The sequence below is a fragment of the Piliocolobus tephrosceles genome, chromosome 8 (genome assembly GCF_002776525.5).
Source record: "Piliocolobus tephrosceles isolate RC106 chromosome 8, ASM277652v3, whole genome shotgun sequence".
NCBI classification, from domain to species: Eukaryota; Metazoa; Chordata; class Mammalia; order Primates; family Cercopithecidae; genus Piliocolobus; species Piliocolobus tephrosceles.
Window position 1 is genome coordinate 98,870,330 of NC_045441.1, and position 16,938 is coordinate 98,887,267.

Genomic DNA, 16,938 nt, shown 5'->3' on the forward strand with positions numbered 1-16,938 from the left:
TATAAAGGTAGAAGATTGACCTTACCCCTCGAAAAATGCCAGGGAAGGAGAGAAATAACTATGAGACACAGTGATCCTTCACATCACCGTTTCCTTTCCATAGTCCAACAAAATCAGCTTAAATTATACTCTTAATAAAATCACTCCCCTTTTAAAAAGATCACTGTAGGTGTAAGCAAGGGAAAAAAAGGCAAGTTAGTCTGGGTTAATCCAAGGTCTAATAAAGTAGGCCTTGTTGGAAACTTCCAAAATAGCAATTTGCCCACACAAATCAAAATTATTAGTTGAAACTAAGACTAAAGGAAGTAAACCTGTAAATTTCCTTCCAGAAGTGTTTATTACAATGCTACCATGTAGGATGCAGGATAAAGGCTTTAAAGAATGAGAAATGGGATGGTACAGCAGAAAGGGCACTGCACCTACTCTATTCACCAGTCCATCTCTCAGGACTCAGTTTCCCCATCTGTGAAATGACATTTGGTCAGTATAATCGTTTTTAATATCAACTTTCCTTTTCTTAATAGTAGAAAGGTCTTGTTTTGCTTTTTGGTGGAAGAAAGGGATAAGTTTAGCCCACTATGCTGGTTCCTCAGCCCCCTTGTAAGCCTGAGACACCTCTGCAGAACTCCTAGATGCTCTTAAAATTGTTATGAAATGTGAGAGGACTAAGGTTTCTTCTGGCATCAATATTGAAATAAAGCAACTCAATTTCAGTATTTTAGAATTCTGTGTGCTACTAACAGGTGAATAACAATCAATAGTTATTAATAACTGAAAATACAGTGGGAAAGAAAACAAAGAAATACTATTTAGTCCTTTTACTGAAAATGTTTTAAATCAAGATCTGTTTAAAGAATATTTTCAAATTTGTAAATAACAAGTTTGTTGGGGATAGGAACAGATTTCAAATACAAGGTGGTAAACTTAAGGTTGGGGATTGATAAGAGTAGGATGAATTTCCTCTGTCCCCACGAGAGATGCAAAATATCTACGAAGAAGTCTATTCTGGAGATCTGATATGCAGAATAAACACATTTAAAAAAATAGGATCTGTCAGAAACTACAATAAGGGATAGACAGTATCAGACTATAAGTTTTTATGCTTTAGCTATAAATGCCTATTTAGGACGGAAATAACTTAATAATGTATTAGTATAAAAAAGGTAAACTCAATATAAATTGTTTCAGGTTATAAGCAAATAAAAGCAAGGGTCTATGTACTTCTAAAAAAACAGTATCGAACTTGTCCCATATTAGATTTATGTTTAATAACTTTTAAAAATATTTATATATTTGGTAAACTGCTTTAAAATAATTGATTTTTTTTTTTTTTTAACTTTATGGTTTCCTAGTTGGATACACCAAAAATAAGTTTTTTGTTAAAACTTTATTTAAATGTTTTAAAAACTTTATTTTAAAAAATTTACTTTTAAGGCCAAAGAAAACTGCACAAGGAAGCAAGGTGAAATGATATCTAATTCTCTACTTCCATAAATATCTGCTTTAGGAAAGTTTAATTAGACATAAGGAAGAGTACTTACTGACTAAATCCCCAGTCAGACAACTAAAAAGAACAATATGAAAAAGGTTAATCCATAGATGACAAATTTTCTAAGTTAGGTTTACCTGGTTGGGATCTTTGGCATTTAAGGTAAAAGGCTAGCCTAGATGACCATGAACAACTCTTCTACTCTTGTGTTTTTGTAACACCATCCCCTCAAAATCAAATATTTGCCAGTACAAACACTATTTACAGCTGTACAGAAACCAGTAAGATACATTCTCTTTTACGCTTCATAGTTAATGGTTTTTGTATATGGTATAGACTATTTAAAACCTTTATTTAACTGTACCTATTTTTTTTTAGTCTATTATTAGTTAATGGCCCATCAAAAGTCTATTAATTTTCTGTCAACTTAGCAAAATGTGTTTCAAACATATTCTTGGACCTCTTATATTTCAATGTTTTTTCAATTTTTTAAGTGAGCCTCAAATGTACTATTTTACAATATAATAGCAAATAGCAAATTACTTTAACCAATAAACTAATTAGTCAGTTCTAAGAACTAAGTAAATGCCACCAGATAGTAAGGTGTTATTTCTACAGTTACTTTCGAGGGTATATTTCCTCTCACAGATTAAATCTATTATTAAACTGTTCAGAAGTTAAGTAGAGTATTATCAAAATTCTGACCATGTGAAAACATATGACTACTTAGGTATACATACAAGAAAAACAAAAAAAGGCTTGCAGTATAAACCCAAAGCCCAAAATGTACCCTTCCTGAGAAATTAAACAATATGAATAGCAACTCTTGATTATATTTAGATGAGAAATTGAAAAGTAACAGATGGTAGATCCCAGGACCTACACTGATTAGAGAAAAATGAAGACAGTAGTTACTAAAAGTTGGAACAAAGTTCCTTTAGTCTAACTTGAACATTTATCATTCATTGAATGTTGTAAGTTACTAGAAATGTTGTTATAAGTGTGCTCTAAGATAATACACATTTAAAATGGCAATGAATTAGATGAAAGGATAAGTTTTAAGCCAACTTTTGAAAAGTTTTAAAAACAATCACTCTCAATAATTTGATTTAAACAAAATCTCAGAACATTCTATTCTACTAGAAGAAACCTTAAAGATTAGTCTGTCATTTTACAGATGAGGAAATTGAAGCCTGGAAAGGTTAAGTAAATTATAGGAGATTATATATAAGCTTTATTAGTAACAAATTCTAAACTGTAATCTCAGTTCAATGGTCTTTATTCAATTAATGTTAAATAAGAATTAAAAAAACAAAAAAGCAATTTACCTCAATCCAATTTGTAAGCCAGTAACACTCTGGATCTGTGTTTTCCACCGTGAAGAGAACATTTCCTCTGGGAATGACAGAGCCCTCAGGAACAGCTTTTACTTCTATTGGAAGATGCCCATCATATTTCTGGCAGGAGAAAATGATAAATTTATTTATTCAACAGATGACACTCAATTACCTGCTGTTTTACTAAAGGTTCTTTACATTTTATAGAATCTAAATTTACTGTCATTGAAATTGCAATTGTAGATGTTACCGTCATCTAGTCAGAATGTCCTTAACCTTCTAAGAACTAGTTAAAATTATTAACATAGGTACTGATATTAATTTTTTAAGTTTAATGATGCCATGTGTTTCTGCTAAGAACATTTATCACTACAAGTGGCAGAAAATTCCAAACTGATCAAAACAAAACTGTTGCTTTTTCCCTGCTCTTTCAGAAAACGAAAAAGGATGAGTTTATTCCAACATATTCTAAAAGTATTCCAAGAACACTATCTTTATTTTAAATTCATCATTTTCACAAAATAAAGGCTGCAGACTGAAAGATAAAGGACGACTATTAAAGAACAAAAGAAAACAAAACAAGAGAGAAGGAGAGCTAGGGAAATCCCTGCAGAAGAAACAAAATAGGTTCCCTCTTTATTCTGGTGGTGGATATGAAACTATGAGACAGACCAAACGCAGAATCTTGGCAATTAACACTCAAGTCTGACTTAACTGACTTCCTCTTAATGCAATAATTGCCTCCAAAATTAAAAATTAGGCTGAAGATTATTTGTTATGTGATACTGTGCCTCCCTTTTAAAGCTAAAAGCGATGCCTAACTATTCACTAGGAAGGCAAGCTGCTTCAGAAATCCTGATAATTTATTTATGTGATTTGGGACAAGGTAATTAAATAAAAGAAAAATCTGTTTAAAAGAAGCACTGGAGGCACGTGTATAGCAAAAAGAACATTGCCCTACAGGTCCTAGTTTGGACTCAAAAGCACTGGGGAGACCTTGGGCAAGTCACTTGCCATCTCTAGGTCTCAGATTCTGTTTGTAAAATGGGTTAGACCAGATTATCTCTAGATAACTTTTAGTTCCCCAAGATTTTCTGATCATATAATCAAATGACTTACTGCCCTGGCCACTGGACAGTACAGTAATAAGCACAGCACGTAAACTTATTACTGTACTTATGCTTACAACATTTCTCTTCCTCACAGAAGAGAAATGGAGCAAGTGCAGGTGATAGCTCACAGATTCTACTGACCTTATTTAAGATTCGGGAAAAGTGCAGCGCAGAGTGCTTACCTGACTTTTTCAAGACCCGTAAGTACCAAATAGTATAGCTCAGTATTGTCATATAGGCATGAAAGTTAAAGTATTTCTAATTATTCCGTGTTTGACAGTCTGTTCAATGTAAGAAACTTTCGTTTGTGAGACTTAAAGTAACACTCAACATCAAGATACACCAATAGATTCCATTCCCAACTGATCACTGTAATAAAAGGAAACCACCACGGGATATTCAGCTCTTATAATTATATTACCATGTCTTTGAGTGCCTTGATATATAAGCAATGAATTCAAACATACTAGATATAAATATACTACAGTCAAGACTACTAAAAATCAACTTTGTGGATCAGCACCAAGCCATTCTCACTATTCAGTGAGAAACTTCCCAGAACTGTGTGTAGTGATAGACTCACAGCATCTATTTTCAGTCAAGAAAACAGACCTACATTTTGAAATTGCCAAATAACCATGCCCTTTCCTACCTATAGTGTATTTTCAAGAATGAATTATTTCTCAAAAATGTTATTTACGTTATAATTCATTTTTATTAATTAAGACTTGCTGTAGATTCTATATGCTAATGATGTAACATGGGGGATGTGGGGAGAGGGATAACATGTCAACCTTAACTTTTCAAAAGGATGTCTAAAATAGTCATTATATTAAGATCACAAACAAAAAAGAACTGTAATGATACTCTAATCTCCTATGCAAATTCTGGCTGGGGATAGTGGCTCACACCTGTAATCCCAGCACTTTGGGAGGCCAAGGTGGGCAGATTACTTGAAGTCAAGAGTTCGAGACCAGCCTGGCCAACATGGTAAAACCCCATCTCTACTAAAATACAAAAATTAGCCGGGCGTGGTGGTGTGTGCCTGTAGTCCCAGCTACTCAGGAGGCTACGGCAGGAGAATAGCTTGAACCTAGGAAGCAGAGGTTGCAGTGAGCCAAGATTGTGCCACACTGCACTCCAGCCTGGTGACAGAGTGAGACTTTGTCTCAAAACAAAACAAAACAAAAACAAATTATTTTGCAAGAAGTTTTGAACTAAAAGAAAAACCAAAACAGACCAAAACATGAAACCATCTTTTACCTCAAGAATGTAGTTCCATCCCTTTTCATTAAAGACATCATCTTGGAAATGTTCTTTGTAGACCTCTTTGGCTTCCTGGATTTTCTCTTTGGTTACTACTTTACCTAAAAGAATATACATGTCCTGTTTACATTTCTAACGGTGCATTCTGTGAGTTGCTGAACTGTCATAGAATTAATAACTTTGGCTATTTCACCCATTCTATGGATTAAAAATATAACTAAGAGGTTAAATGACTCACCCAGAGTCAACAGTAGAGTCAGAAAAGGAGTTTGTACTTCTAATCACTCAAAGTATAAATGTTAATTTATTGTAAAAGCAGATGTGTAATAGAAAAAACTATTACTTGCATAGCTTTTAAAAATTATACTAATTTTTTCTCTTGATTAATTTTGATACTTTTCAACTCTGAGATGACTCAAAAGCTTCTTACATCCAAATGAACCTCCTCACTTTGTTCATAAAGAATGTGACACCTTCAGGGTTGATAAGCCAGTAATTTCCACAATTACTAAAGGTCTGCCACCACAAACAACACACTTTTAATTAACTTTTCTTATCCGTAAATGAGGATAAAAGTCGAGTACCCACTTATGTGATGGTTGTGAGAACAAAATGAGTTAAGACATATGAACGACTTACAATAATGCTGGCCTAGAATAGGTAATCAATACATTTTAGTTATAATTAATAATGAATAATATTTTACAAAGTTCTTAAGTTGTATGGCTAAATTAAAGTGTGCTATCAGTCTCTGGTAACTTAATACAAGATAACTAGTAAACTCATTTAAAACATCTTGGGGCCAGGCGTGGTGGCTCATGTCTGTAATCCCAGCATTTTGGGAGGCCAAGGCAGGCAGATCACTTGAGAGCTCAAAAGTCTGAGATGAGCCTAGCCCACATGGTGAAACCCTGTCTCTACAAAAAATACAAAAAGTAGCCAGGCATGGTGGTGCGAGCCTGTGGTCCCAGTTACTTGAGAGGCTGAGCAGGGAGGATCGCAGGAGCCTGGGAGATGGAGGCTGTAGACAGCCAAGACTGCGCCACCGCACTCCAGCCTGGGTGACTGAGTAAGACCCTGTCTAAAAAAAACAAAACAAAAAAACTTTGGTATTAAGTATAAGACTATCTGAACTGCCTAACCTTAAAAGAGTCAAGATTACAGAAAAGAGTTATTTGCCTAAAATTCAGCTTACTCTGTATTCAATTCTGAAATTATGTTTAATTCAAAAGATTAAAGATAAACTTTTCCAACATGTGTTTGGGAACTGTTTTCCCCCTAGAAACACCATTACAAAAATGGATTAGAAATGGCCTTCAAATAAGAAAGCACAGAAATTGTTTGGGGGATTTTTGTTTTAATATGCATTTGCAACTAAGTCCAGAGACACAGGTAGTTTTTAAAAACAGGTCTTGACTAAAGTATAAGAAACCAGATTAGCCTCCAAAAATTACTGACTTTTCTAAACTCATTTCAAAACTTTTATTTTGGCTAGGCGCCATGGCTCACGCCTGTAATCACAGCACTTTGGGAGGTGGAGGTGGGTGGATCACCTGAGGTTGGGAGATCAAGACCAGCCTAACCAACATGGAGAAACCCCATCTCTACTAAAAATACAAAATTAGCTGGGTGTGGTGGGGCATGCCTGTAATCCCAGCTACTCGGGAGGCTGGGGCAGGAGAATTGCTTGAATCCAGGAGGCGGAGGTTGCAGTGAGCTGAGACTGTGCCATTGTACTCCAGCCTGGGCAACAAGGGCAAAACTCAAGTTTCCAAAAAAACAAAAAACCTTTTATTTCAGAAAACTTTTCTCATACTTAGAACATCAAACACAAACACACCAAATTATAAGATTTAATGCATCCAAATTAACAGATTTGTTAGAGTAATAAGCAGTGTTTAAAATATACTAGGAAAAATAGTACCTTTTAAGTACTTATTAAGAATGTACTGCAACCCATAAAATACTGTTTCCTCGTATTTCACCTTCCTTAATTTGGAGTTTTCTGTCTTCTTTTCACGGCATTCAAAGTAGGAATAAACTTTGCTTGTGTTGGGTGGATATTGTTTATAGTGAGTAACCTATGTAAAGAAAAACACTTCTGTCAGAAAACACTGATGAGCAGACTATAAATCACAACAGAAAAGGCTTGAAGTTACTCCAAAACCAGAGAAACTATACTTCTTGTTTGCTATTAACCAGTTTCTTTTCCTGGCTAAACCAAACAAAAAACAAGTATCTTACTAAGATATTTTCATAGTTCAGTATCTTAAAACCACAGGAGAGCATTAAATTTTACATACAAGCACATTAAACCTACTACAAGACCTCTAGGTTGGAAAACTATTTCATTTGGTTCTGGGGAATAGTCCTTTCATCCAGGCAAAGAGAGAGAGAAGCAGCTGCCTAAAGGGCAAAACAATGAACTGAAAGACAGCAGAATTTGGTACTATTAATATCTCAATGCGATATGTTCCAAAAGTCAATGACTTATCATGACTACCTCACTTGTACATAGTGACACTATGAAAACCTGGATGACAGCAACAGCAGCGGCAGCAAAGGAAAAAAATCCTGTTTTGTAATCTCTTTTTCTCAAATCATCCACCTAATTGGAAAATAAATTCTTATACAATGAAACATCAAATCCTTATGAGTTTAAAATATGAAGAGGTCTTCCTTAAGCACAAAATTCTTTTCCATGAACTTGGGTAAGAGCCACTATGTAAAAAATTTATCTGCTTTTGTTTTAAGAAAAAGCAAAAAGTGAGTGTTCATTATACTTTGAATTTATTTCCATGTTTTAACCATATTAAAACATTTTACCAATAAAAAATAAAGTGGAAGAATAATGTGTATTTTCCCAATTTCAAGACGAGGAATAATAGTGCCTTAAGGTACAGGGTGAATCATGGCAATGGTGGAATAAATCTTTGCAGACCATTTTTCATGAGTGATCACTGTGAACATAAACCATTTTTCCTGTTTAGCTTTGATCTCAAGTTTAGGAAAGTCAATGCTGTCTTTGGGTGCACAGTCTCAATCTCAGTAAAACTTGGCTCTATCCTCAAGAATCTTCATAGCTTCGTACAAGAATCCTAAGATGAATATATTCCCATTGATGTTTCTGAATGAATGTGCTGTTTCCTTGCCAATGGTAGCATACTTGCAACTCTACAAAAATAGCCCCTAATGCAGCACACAGACAACCTTGGAGGTAAATCTTTATAGTAACAGGTGATCTGAGAGTTTAAGTCAAGCAGGAGACCTAGAGCTTTCTGTTTTCCTCAGGTACAACAGATAGCGATGTACTTAAAGGTATAGGGAAGTCTCATCAAAACCCAGAAGTATATGTTAGGGCTTATTAAGGTTAGAATCCAGGGGCTGATCCCACTTTAATAAAATTTAAGAAGTAGCTAAGCAAGATTCATTCATGCTGTAATACAGAATCTACAGCAATGAAATTTATGTCAATTCACTAAAATGCAAAAACAAATATTTACGAATGAGTCTGTAGTAATAAATAGGACCACTACTTCAACTACTTATGAAACTGAAGAAAAAGACACCTCTACCTAAAAACACACCTAACATGTTATCTAAAAATTAAAATATCCAGTTTACAATGTAAATAACTCCAACTTCTTTAGTGGGACTACTTTAAGTAGTGAAGTAGAAGAAAAGCACACATGATGAAGTAAAACTTGAAAAAAGGTGTGGATCTTATAGCACAAGTTTCTAAGTCTGATTCATAGTTTATTTCTCAATAGTTTGACCTTTACTGTTCAGATACTTAATGGTGCATTCTATATCAGATTTAAAATTACTAGAAGGCAAGTTATTTTCTTTTTCTGAGAAGACGAAGAGTCAAATCTAAATGGAAATGTCTCTAAGCTATTTAACTCCATATCTCGGTCTAAAAGTATACTAAAAATTTTCCTTTATACAAATATAGCTCCAATTCTGGACAGTAATTAAATATTTACAATTTTAAAACTTCTGCTATGTTTTCTAATTATAGTACTTTACAACCTACCTTTACTTAGAATGCTTTCTCTGAAAACAAATATTCAAAATACAAAACTGTCTAAACTGCTTCATTAGAAACAAAGTATGAACTCTAAAAATCTTTGGAGAACCTTAAGAGTATTGTTTTAGAATACAGCCAATGAATCTATTATCTAGGCAAACTTGCAGATAATTAGCCAAGAAACACCATTTATTAACCATCTACTAACACCCAACAAGTTTACAAAAGAATACAGAGCATGTTTAGGTCTACTTATAGAGGCATATATGCATGTTGTTTAATGGGAAAGTTTTTAAAGCAGAGCTTTTTAAGAAAATATTTCTAACAATATACTCAAAAGGATTTATAATGATTCTAGTTTTGCTAGTTTACTGTCCTCTTCATTGCACTTTCTCCTAAACAGGCCATTTTGAATCTTCACCAGAACATGGAATAATATAGCATAAATTCAAATCAACTGTTATTTTATAAATACTTCATTCACAAATATATACTCTGTACCTACTTCAGACACTGAGGATGAGAAAGAAAATAGACTGACATGGTCTCTATTTTCACAGGACTAATAAGTGCTGAAGAAAGAAGAAAAAAATAGATAAACTAAGTAATTTCAGATCAAGATAGATGCTATGAAAATGTAAGAGAATGATGGGCTAGAGGGGACCAAGAAGACTTCTTTGAGAAGGTGACATATGAGCAAGACCTAAATGACAAGGGTACAGGACATGCTTTGGCATAAGGGACAGAACAGAAGGCAGGCCAGTGTGGTAGGTACTTAAAAGTATGGTGGCGGGGTGGGGACAGTAAGTACACAATAAGGTCAGAAGTAGGCAGAAAAGAGATCATGTAAGGCTTATAGGCTACCCCAAGGAGCCTGGATTTTATGCCAAGTGCAATGGGAAGCCATTATGCTTTAAGCTGGGGTGAATATGACATGATTCACCTTTTAAAAGGATCAGCCTGGTGGTGGGGTGGATAAGAATGGATTAGAGGGTGACTAAAGAGTGCAGGAGTTAGGGGCTATTAGGTTAGACAGGAGAATTCGCCCAGTGTTTTTGGAGGTAAAGGGGAACTAGGCTGGTAAATTGGATGTGGAAGATAATGAGGGGGAAGAATTAATACCTCCTACACTTTTGGTTTGAGCAATTGCATTAATAATAGCGCCATTTATGGAGATGGAGAAGGCTGTCAAATGGTAGGGAAATGAAGTGCTGAATTTTAAATGTTAAGTAATACCAACAAAAAGTTTCATAGTATTCTAAAGTAAACACAAAAAGACAGCTCTTAAATCATGTTAACTTTTTAGCACTGACTTGACTTCTATTACTAAAGAAAATGGTTCTGCAATAAATACAAAATTATTCAGTAGATGTAAACAAAACAAAATACCTAATAAGATCCCAGCAAACCTTACCAGTGAAAATGCTTCCTAAAGTGGCATGGCCCTCCTGCTGCTAAAAGACCACCTGAACATCAATACATATGTGGTAAAGAACTGGCCGGGCGCGGTGGCTCATGCCTGTAATCCCAGCACTTCGGGAGGCCAAGACAGGTGGATCATGAGGTCAGGAGATTGAGACCATCCTGGCTAACACGGTGAAACCCCGTCTCTACTAAAAATACAAAAACTAGCCAGGTGTTGTGGCACGTGCTTGTAGTCCCAGCTACTCAGGAGGCTGAGGCAGGAGAATCGCTTGAACCCGGGAGGTGGAGGTTGTAGTCAGCTGAGATTGCACCACTGCACTCCAGCCTGGGCAACAGAGTGAGACTCCATCTCAAAAAAAAAAAAAAAAAAAAGAGAACAGGCACACACAGAAAAATGTAGTTATTTTAACATAACTCTCTAGTTGTGTGATTAATTTACTTCATGAAAGGATAAACTTCTAAAAATTATTACATACTAAATAACAGTAACTGGTATTATTTTAATGTCTAGAACAAAAAGGGTCTAGCCCTAAGTCAAATAATAGACAGCTTTTTCCATTAAGGAGTGCTGGCCAACCAAGTGTATCAAAAAATTGTATTCCCAAGGCTAAATATCCTTGTTTCAAGTATGACAGTTTAAAAAAAAAAAGTATGAGATATGACACATATATTTTAGTTGAACAGAATCCTTTTGGGAGAAGAAAGCCTAGTTTTCTCTAGATGCTTCTCTAGATGTTCCATAGGGCTGATTTGATGTCTTAGGGTTGATTTGAAGATCTTTCCTCCCACAATGGGATCACATGATCAAATGCAAGTACTACTACCTTACTTTTTCAGTTATACTTTTAACTGCTAAAAAATCACAAGCCAATATTTAAAAAATGAGCTGTATATGTAAGATCACATGGGATAACATACCCAAGGTCACAGGGCAAGTTATGTTAGCTATATAATATCTAAGGGCAATCAGAAGAGGATACACTCTGCCCAACACTGGCTAAGACTTACTGCTGCTTCAAAGCCAATGTGCTACAAACAGCAAAAACTGCAACCGAGTCTTCTTTTCAGTATTATTTAAGATTTCTTAAGCCCTGGAAATCTGTTGCCCCCAAAAATAATTCACTGCTATTTGGCTTTGAAGCAACACTCACTCATAAATATGACTTAAGGATTTTGGGTTATATTATTTTGGGGAAGGAGAGAAATTGCAAAACCACCTATAATCATATTGCCTCTTCCCTTAAAACCTCTTGCATTGAGTTTCTAATGACTTGTATCTCTTTTGCCACACCTTTAAACCAGATTTCATTACCTCACAATGAGAACACTGCTTAATTATTAATAACCTAAATTAATCTCCCTATGAAGTATATTCATGATTTATATCTATTTTATTTATGTTGCTCAAGTTTTTCCTATAATTTATAACATAAAACAATGGAAAAATTGAAATAAATGGACAATGTCACATATATCTTTATGAAAGCATAGTCTCTGGAGTACAAGCTGCAACAGTACCCCACTCATGAGGCTCAGGTTGCCTCGGGAGCCACCGTGACAATACCGAAGCATCCGCTCAGAAGCAGTGAAGGACAAGCAACAAAAATTTGTTATTCGGCCGTTGGAGGAAGCAAAATTTTCTTTTTTTGAAAAAAAGGTGCCTTGAATTCCTCATCACCAAATATAAATTGCACATCTCTTTGAAACTTCTATGAAATCAACTTCCCTCCATCCTGGATTTCAAAATACTACTTATTTTTGTCTTCTTTTATAATACCCAGTAGGTGACCAATATGTATTAAATGAATGGTTAAAACTATGCTGAATTCTAGATAACCAGCTTACAGATGACCCTTTGAGAAGCAACCTACACAGGACAGCACATTTCATTACTAATGGGTAATATGGTTTAAACTGTGTCCTCCTTATTTCTAACAAGAACCAGGATGAAAACAGAGGAACCACATTTGTCTGTGTCCTTAATTTCTTCCTATATACAATAAAGTATGAGGTTACAGAAGTGAATGTATATACTTCAAATGCTCCTTTGGTCCAAATTGTTCTGGACTCTCTTGACAGGATACAAGACAAAACAAAATTCCCATTGTCATGTGCTTGGCTACCATACCATCTACTTGCAAAATAACTTTTGTAGTGCTTAGGCAATCAATTATTCTTCCTTCAGTTTTAGAAGAAATCAACAATATTTTGCTCTCTTCATCAACACATTTAAAACTACTAGAGTTCCCAACTTTGGCCAACAGTTTGTAAGCACTGATAAGGATATGTAACATTCTCATGTAATTTCTAAGTAAGTTTCATTACTCCTAACCTCAAGATAATCATTTTTGTTCTTTTTGCTAGATAAAAAGACAAAAATGTAAAACAGGTTATAAGGACCCCTAAAAACATAAGGGAAATGAAACTTAAGACTTAAATGTGACTGTGGAATACACAATCTATTTCAGCATACTGCGGTAAGCCACTGGTATAAAACGTATCAACTTGATTGAATCCTCTAGAGGTGATTTTTGGGGAAAAAAATGAAAAATCTAAGATGAAAATATTCTGAAGTTTCATATTATAAAGGAGATAAAACATACCAGCCTAACTTGAAAGTTTACTTCAAAAGTAAACTTTATTAAATAGGTGCAAATTCTAATAGTGCAATTAAGTATGGCTCACTAGATTAGAAACCTTTAAGGTAATTCACTATTCTAACAGCACCCCATAAAACTGATGTTAAAGCAATTTTACATTCCTTATGTATAATGGTTAGAGGAACTGCAAACGAAAGGAAGTTGCACTCCTCCTTGTTTTTAAAATTTAGACTAATCAACCTCCCTTTACATTTGGCTAACACGTAAAAAAAAATCTGACAATTATTTTAGATTTAGTTAAGAAAAAAATTCTACAAAATACGAACGAGGCTATTCTAAAATCACTATTTAAAATTTTGAAAACACTATGATTGAACCAAGAGAACACAACAAGAGGTTTTAGGACCAAGTAAAGGACCATAGTTAGGGTATTATCACGTATACTTGACAATGTTATCAAGGATCATACTTGATAGTGTTCGAATTTTGCAATACTTTAAACTTGCATCTAAAAGACAACTTGTTGATGGATCTTGGCTCGATTTCAACAATCTAAATATATAAACAGCATTTTAAGCTGATTGGAAAGAGACAAAATTTAAGTAAAATGGAATTCTCTAAAATACTTTCTCGGAATATCGAAGGAGGGCTAAAAACAAAGGGGAAAAAAAAGAATCAAAACAAAAACATGAGAGTACTATGTTTTACCACTGTATTCCAAAACCACTGTTGCTCAAGTAAAATTTACTTTACCTCTTCCCTTTACTACCGCGTGCTTCCTATCAACTGAATGTGGCAGCTACCCACGCAAAGTGTTCAAGGGGCATGTGAACGCAACGTTGTGCCATTCCCTCTCCACAAGTTCTCTAGGGTTAAAACTACAGTTCCTTTAAATCCTCGTGTTTCACTTTCCTTTTCACAGAAATCCTAGTGACCCTAAAGCAGTTAAGAGAAGTGACTCTAAAGCAGTTAAGAGAAGATCGGCCTCTACACCCAGGGATAAGGAGCACGAGCAATCACTAGGTGCGAAGGAGTTTGAAACGGAGCCCGGCGGAGTGGGATAGGGGTATCCAGCACGGCTACTGGGGCCAGGCGAGTGTCCGCCGCGCCGGAGCAGCAGACAGAGGACCGCAGCTGCTCCGGCGCCCGTGCCAGGACTTCTCCCACCTCGCCCCCTGGAAGACTTACCTGCCCAGCCAGGGGCGAGGGCGCCGGGCCGGCTCGGCGGGGAAAGCCCCGCTCACTCTCCACTGCGGGTCCCCGGGGCCGTTACCTAACTGGTCCCAGCTCCAGGCCAAGAGGCCGCGCTTCAGGGGAGGGCGTGCACTCGCCGGCGACGCCCAAGCCCGGAGCACCGAAGCACCGGAGCCCGGGAGTCCGCTGGGGCCCGCCTCAGACCCCCGCCGCGCCCCCGCCGCCGCGCGTCCCCAGGCCCCGCCTCCACCGCCCAGCCCTGCATCCTCCTCCAGCCACCTCCTGCCCACTGCAGCACCTCCTCACCTGCCCCAGCCGCCGCAGCCCGCGCCTCACCCGGGCCTCCCCGCGCCGCGACCCTAGCCCCACTCCCAGCCGCCCCCGCCCCCGAGCCGCGCGCTCGCCTCCAGCGCGCCCCGCTCCTCGCTCCTCGTCACCTACCCCCGCCCCGAGCTTTACCTTGTAGGAGTCGGTGGCCAGGAGGATGTTGAACTCGGCTTCTGCCGCAGCATTCATCTCGGGCCGGAGGGCAGGGGCCGCGCGCCGCGAACTCCCCGGCGCGGCTGCGAGGAAGGAGAAAAATGGGCTTCACCGCGCTCCGTTGCTTAAGTCACTGCTCGGTCTGAGGAGGAGGGGGAGAGGAGGGGGAAACGGAGAGAGGGGAGGGGTCAGTGGAGGGCGGGCCCGGGAGCCGTGACGCGGCGCGGGTGACGGCGGCAGCTGCTCGCGTGCTCGCAGTCTGGGAGCTCTGGAGGCCTCGCCACCTCGGTTCCCCCGCCCTCACCCCATCACCCTCGCGGGGCCGAGAAAGGGCGGGGCGCGGCCGCGCTTGCGCAGTGCGCAGGGGGCGGGGCGGGGAGGAGGACGTGAGGCACGCGCTCTTCCTCCGAGACGCCAGCCCCGGGAAGCTGGAGGCAGCGGGGCCGCCCCGGCGCGTGACCCGGGCGCTCGCCTGAGTTCGAGTCCCCGGCCCGGGGGCGGGGGGGCGGGGCCTGGAGGGGGCGTTCCCAGCCTCGGCCCTCCCAGAGGAGTCGGTTCGCCCGCCCCTCCTGGGACCTTCCGTCTTACCCAGTCCTGGCCGGTTTTCTGAGTCCTCCTGAAGTCACACCACCCGGCTGGAGAGCCAGGAGCTTCCTACTCCCCATCTCCCCGTCCACCACGCGCAGTTACTCACCTTTGTCTCCAGCCTGGATTAAGGATCCAGCCTTTCGCCTCCATCCCTCTTGTCCCTCCTGATTCTCCTGACCCTGTCTTTAAGATCCCAGGAGCTGCGGTGAGGAGTGAGGCTGAGGGGCCCCTTTCATCTGACGCAGCGACTCCGCTTTCCTCTGGCGGCTCTATGGCTGAGCTCTTTGATCCTTTGAGGGATGGTTTGACTTTCCCCGAGCAAAGAGCCTGCGTTGAATAGCGGGGATGGAATTCAGAACTCACAGACAGTGAGGGGACAAGACCTAATTGAACCGAGTATTGCCGGGAAGGAAAAGGCAACCGGCCAAGCCTTTGACAGGGTGCGAAACGGACTTTTATCATCGTTGTAGTCTTTAAATCCTGGAAAACGAGTTGGCAACCCCCAAATAAAGAAGTGTAATGACGTCGGATGACTTCACCCAAATACAGACCATTCCAAGAAAGACTTGCGCAGTTGTCATGCATGTTTGCGTTTTTGCATAAAACGAAGATTCCCTTTGTCCGCATGTTTAATAGCTTAAAAATAAAATGAGGTTTTTATCGGATACAAGTAGCCAGGAAAAAGTGATACAGTGAAAACGATTACAGGATCTTTGTAGACTTGTCTTTCAAGTTATTAGAAGTCTCATTCTATCTGGGGGCAGTGATGGTGATTGTGGTAGTGGAACTTGTGAATTGAGATTCATCTCGGAACGGGAGGCACGGCTGAGGCTTCTAATAAAGACAACTTCAGTCTACACTGTGTCTTGAAGTCAGTATCTATTTTTGACAATCACGTCCATCTACACCTAGATACAACACAGGGCAAAGATCATGGAAGTGGAAGGTATCCCCAGGCACTCACCAATGTAGTAAATACTAATACACTTAGAATTATTTTCAGCAACGAGGTTTGAAACAAGAGGGCTTATTTATTTATTGGTTGATCTTCCCTGTGTTTTACTGGGGAAAATTATTTGTGCACGCATTTAAACAAATTATTATTGTTTTGAGACAGAGTCTCGCTCTCCCGCTCAGGCTGGAGTGCACTGGCGCGATCTCAGCTCACTGCAAGCTCTGCCTCCTGGTTTCACACCATGCTCCTGCTTCAGCTTCCCGAGTAGCTAGGTCTATAGGCGCCCGCCACCACACCCAATCAATGTTTTGTATATTTGGTAGAGATGGGATTTCACCCTGTTAGCCAGGATGGTCTTGATTTCCTGACCTCATGATCCTCCCGCCTCAGCCTCCCAAAGTGCTGGGATTACAGATTTGAGCCACTGCGCCCGCCCTAAACAAATTATTTTTTAATATTTGA

The 16,938-nt window shown here is 38.8% G+C and overlaps 1 protein-coding gene across 1 annotated transcript in view; it reads right to left on the reverse strand.

Annotated features, from left to right (window-relative positions):
- Positions 1-15,275, reverse strand: part of NAMPT (nicotinamide phosphoribosyltransferase) — a 38,492-nt gene extending 23,217 nt beyond the window's left edge. Inside the window, exons 1-4 of the mRNA XM_023183070.1 lie at positions 14,913-15,275; positions 7,129-7,285; positions 5,202-5,305; positions 2,818-2,946 (exon numbers count right to left, since the gene is read on the reverse strand). Coding sequence (XP_023038838.1) covers positions 2,818-2,946; positions 5,202-5,305; positions 7,129-7,285; positions 14,913-14,969 — 447 coding nt within the window. The 5' untranslated portion in view covers positions 14,970-15,275. The remainder of the gene's footprint in view (positions 1-2,817; positions 2,947-5,201; positions 5,306-7,128; positions 7,286-14,912) is intronic.
- Positions 15,276-16,938: the final 1,663 nt, after the last annotated feature.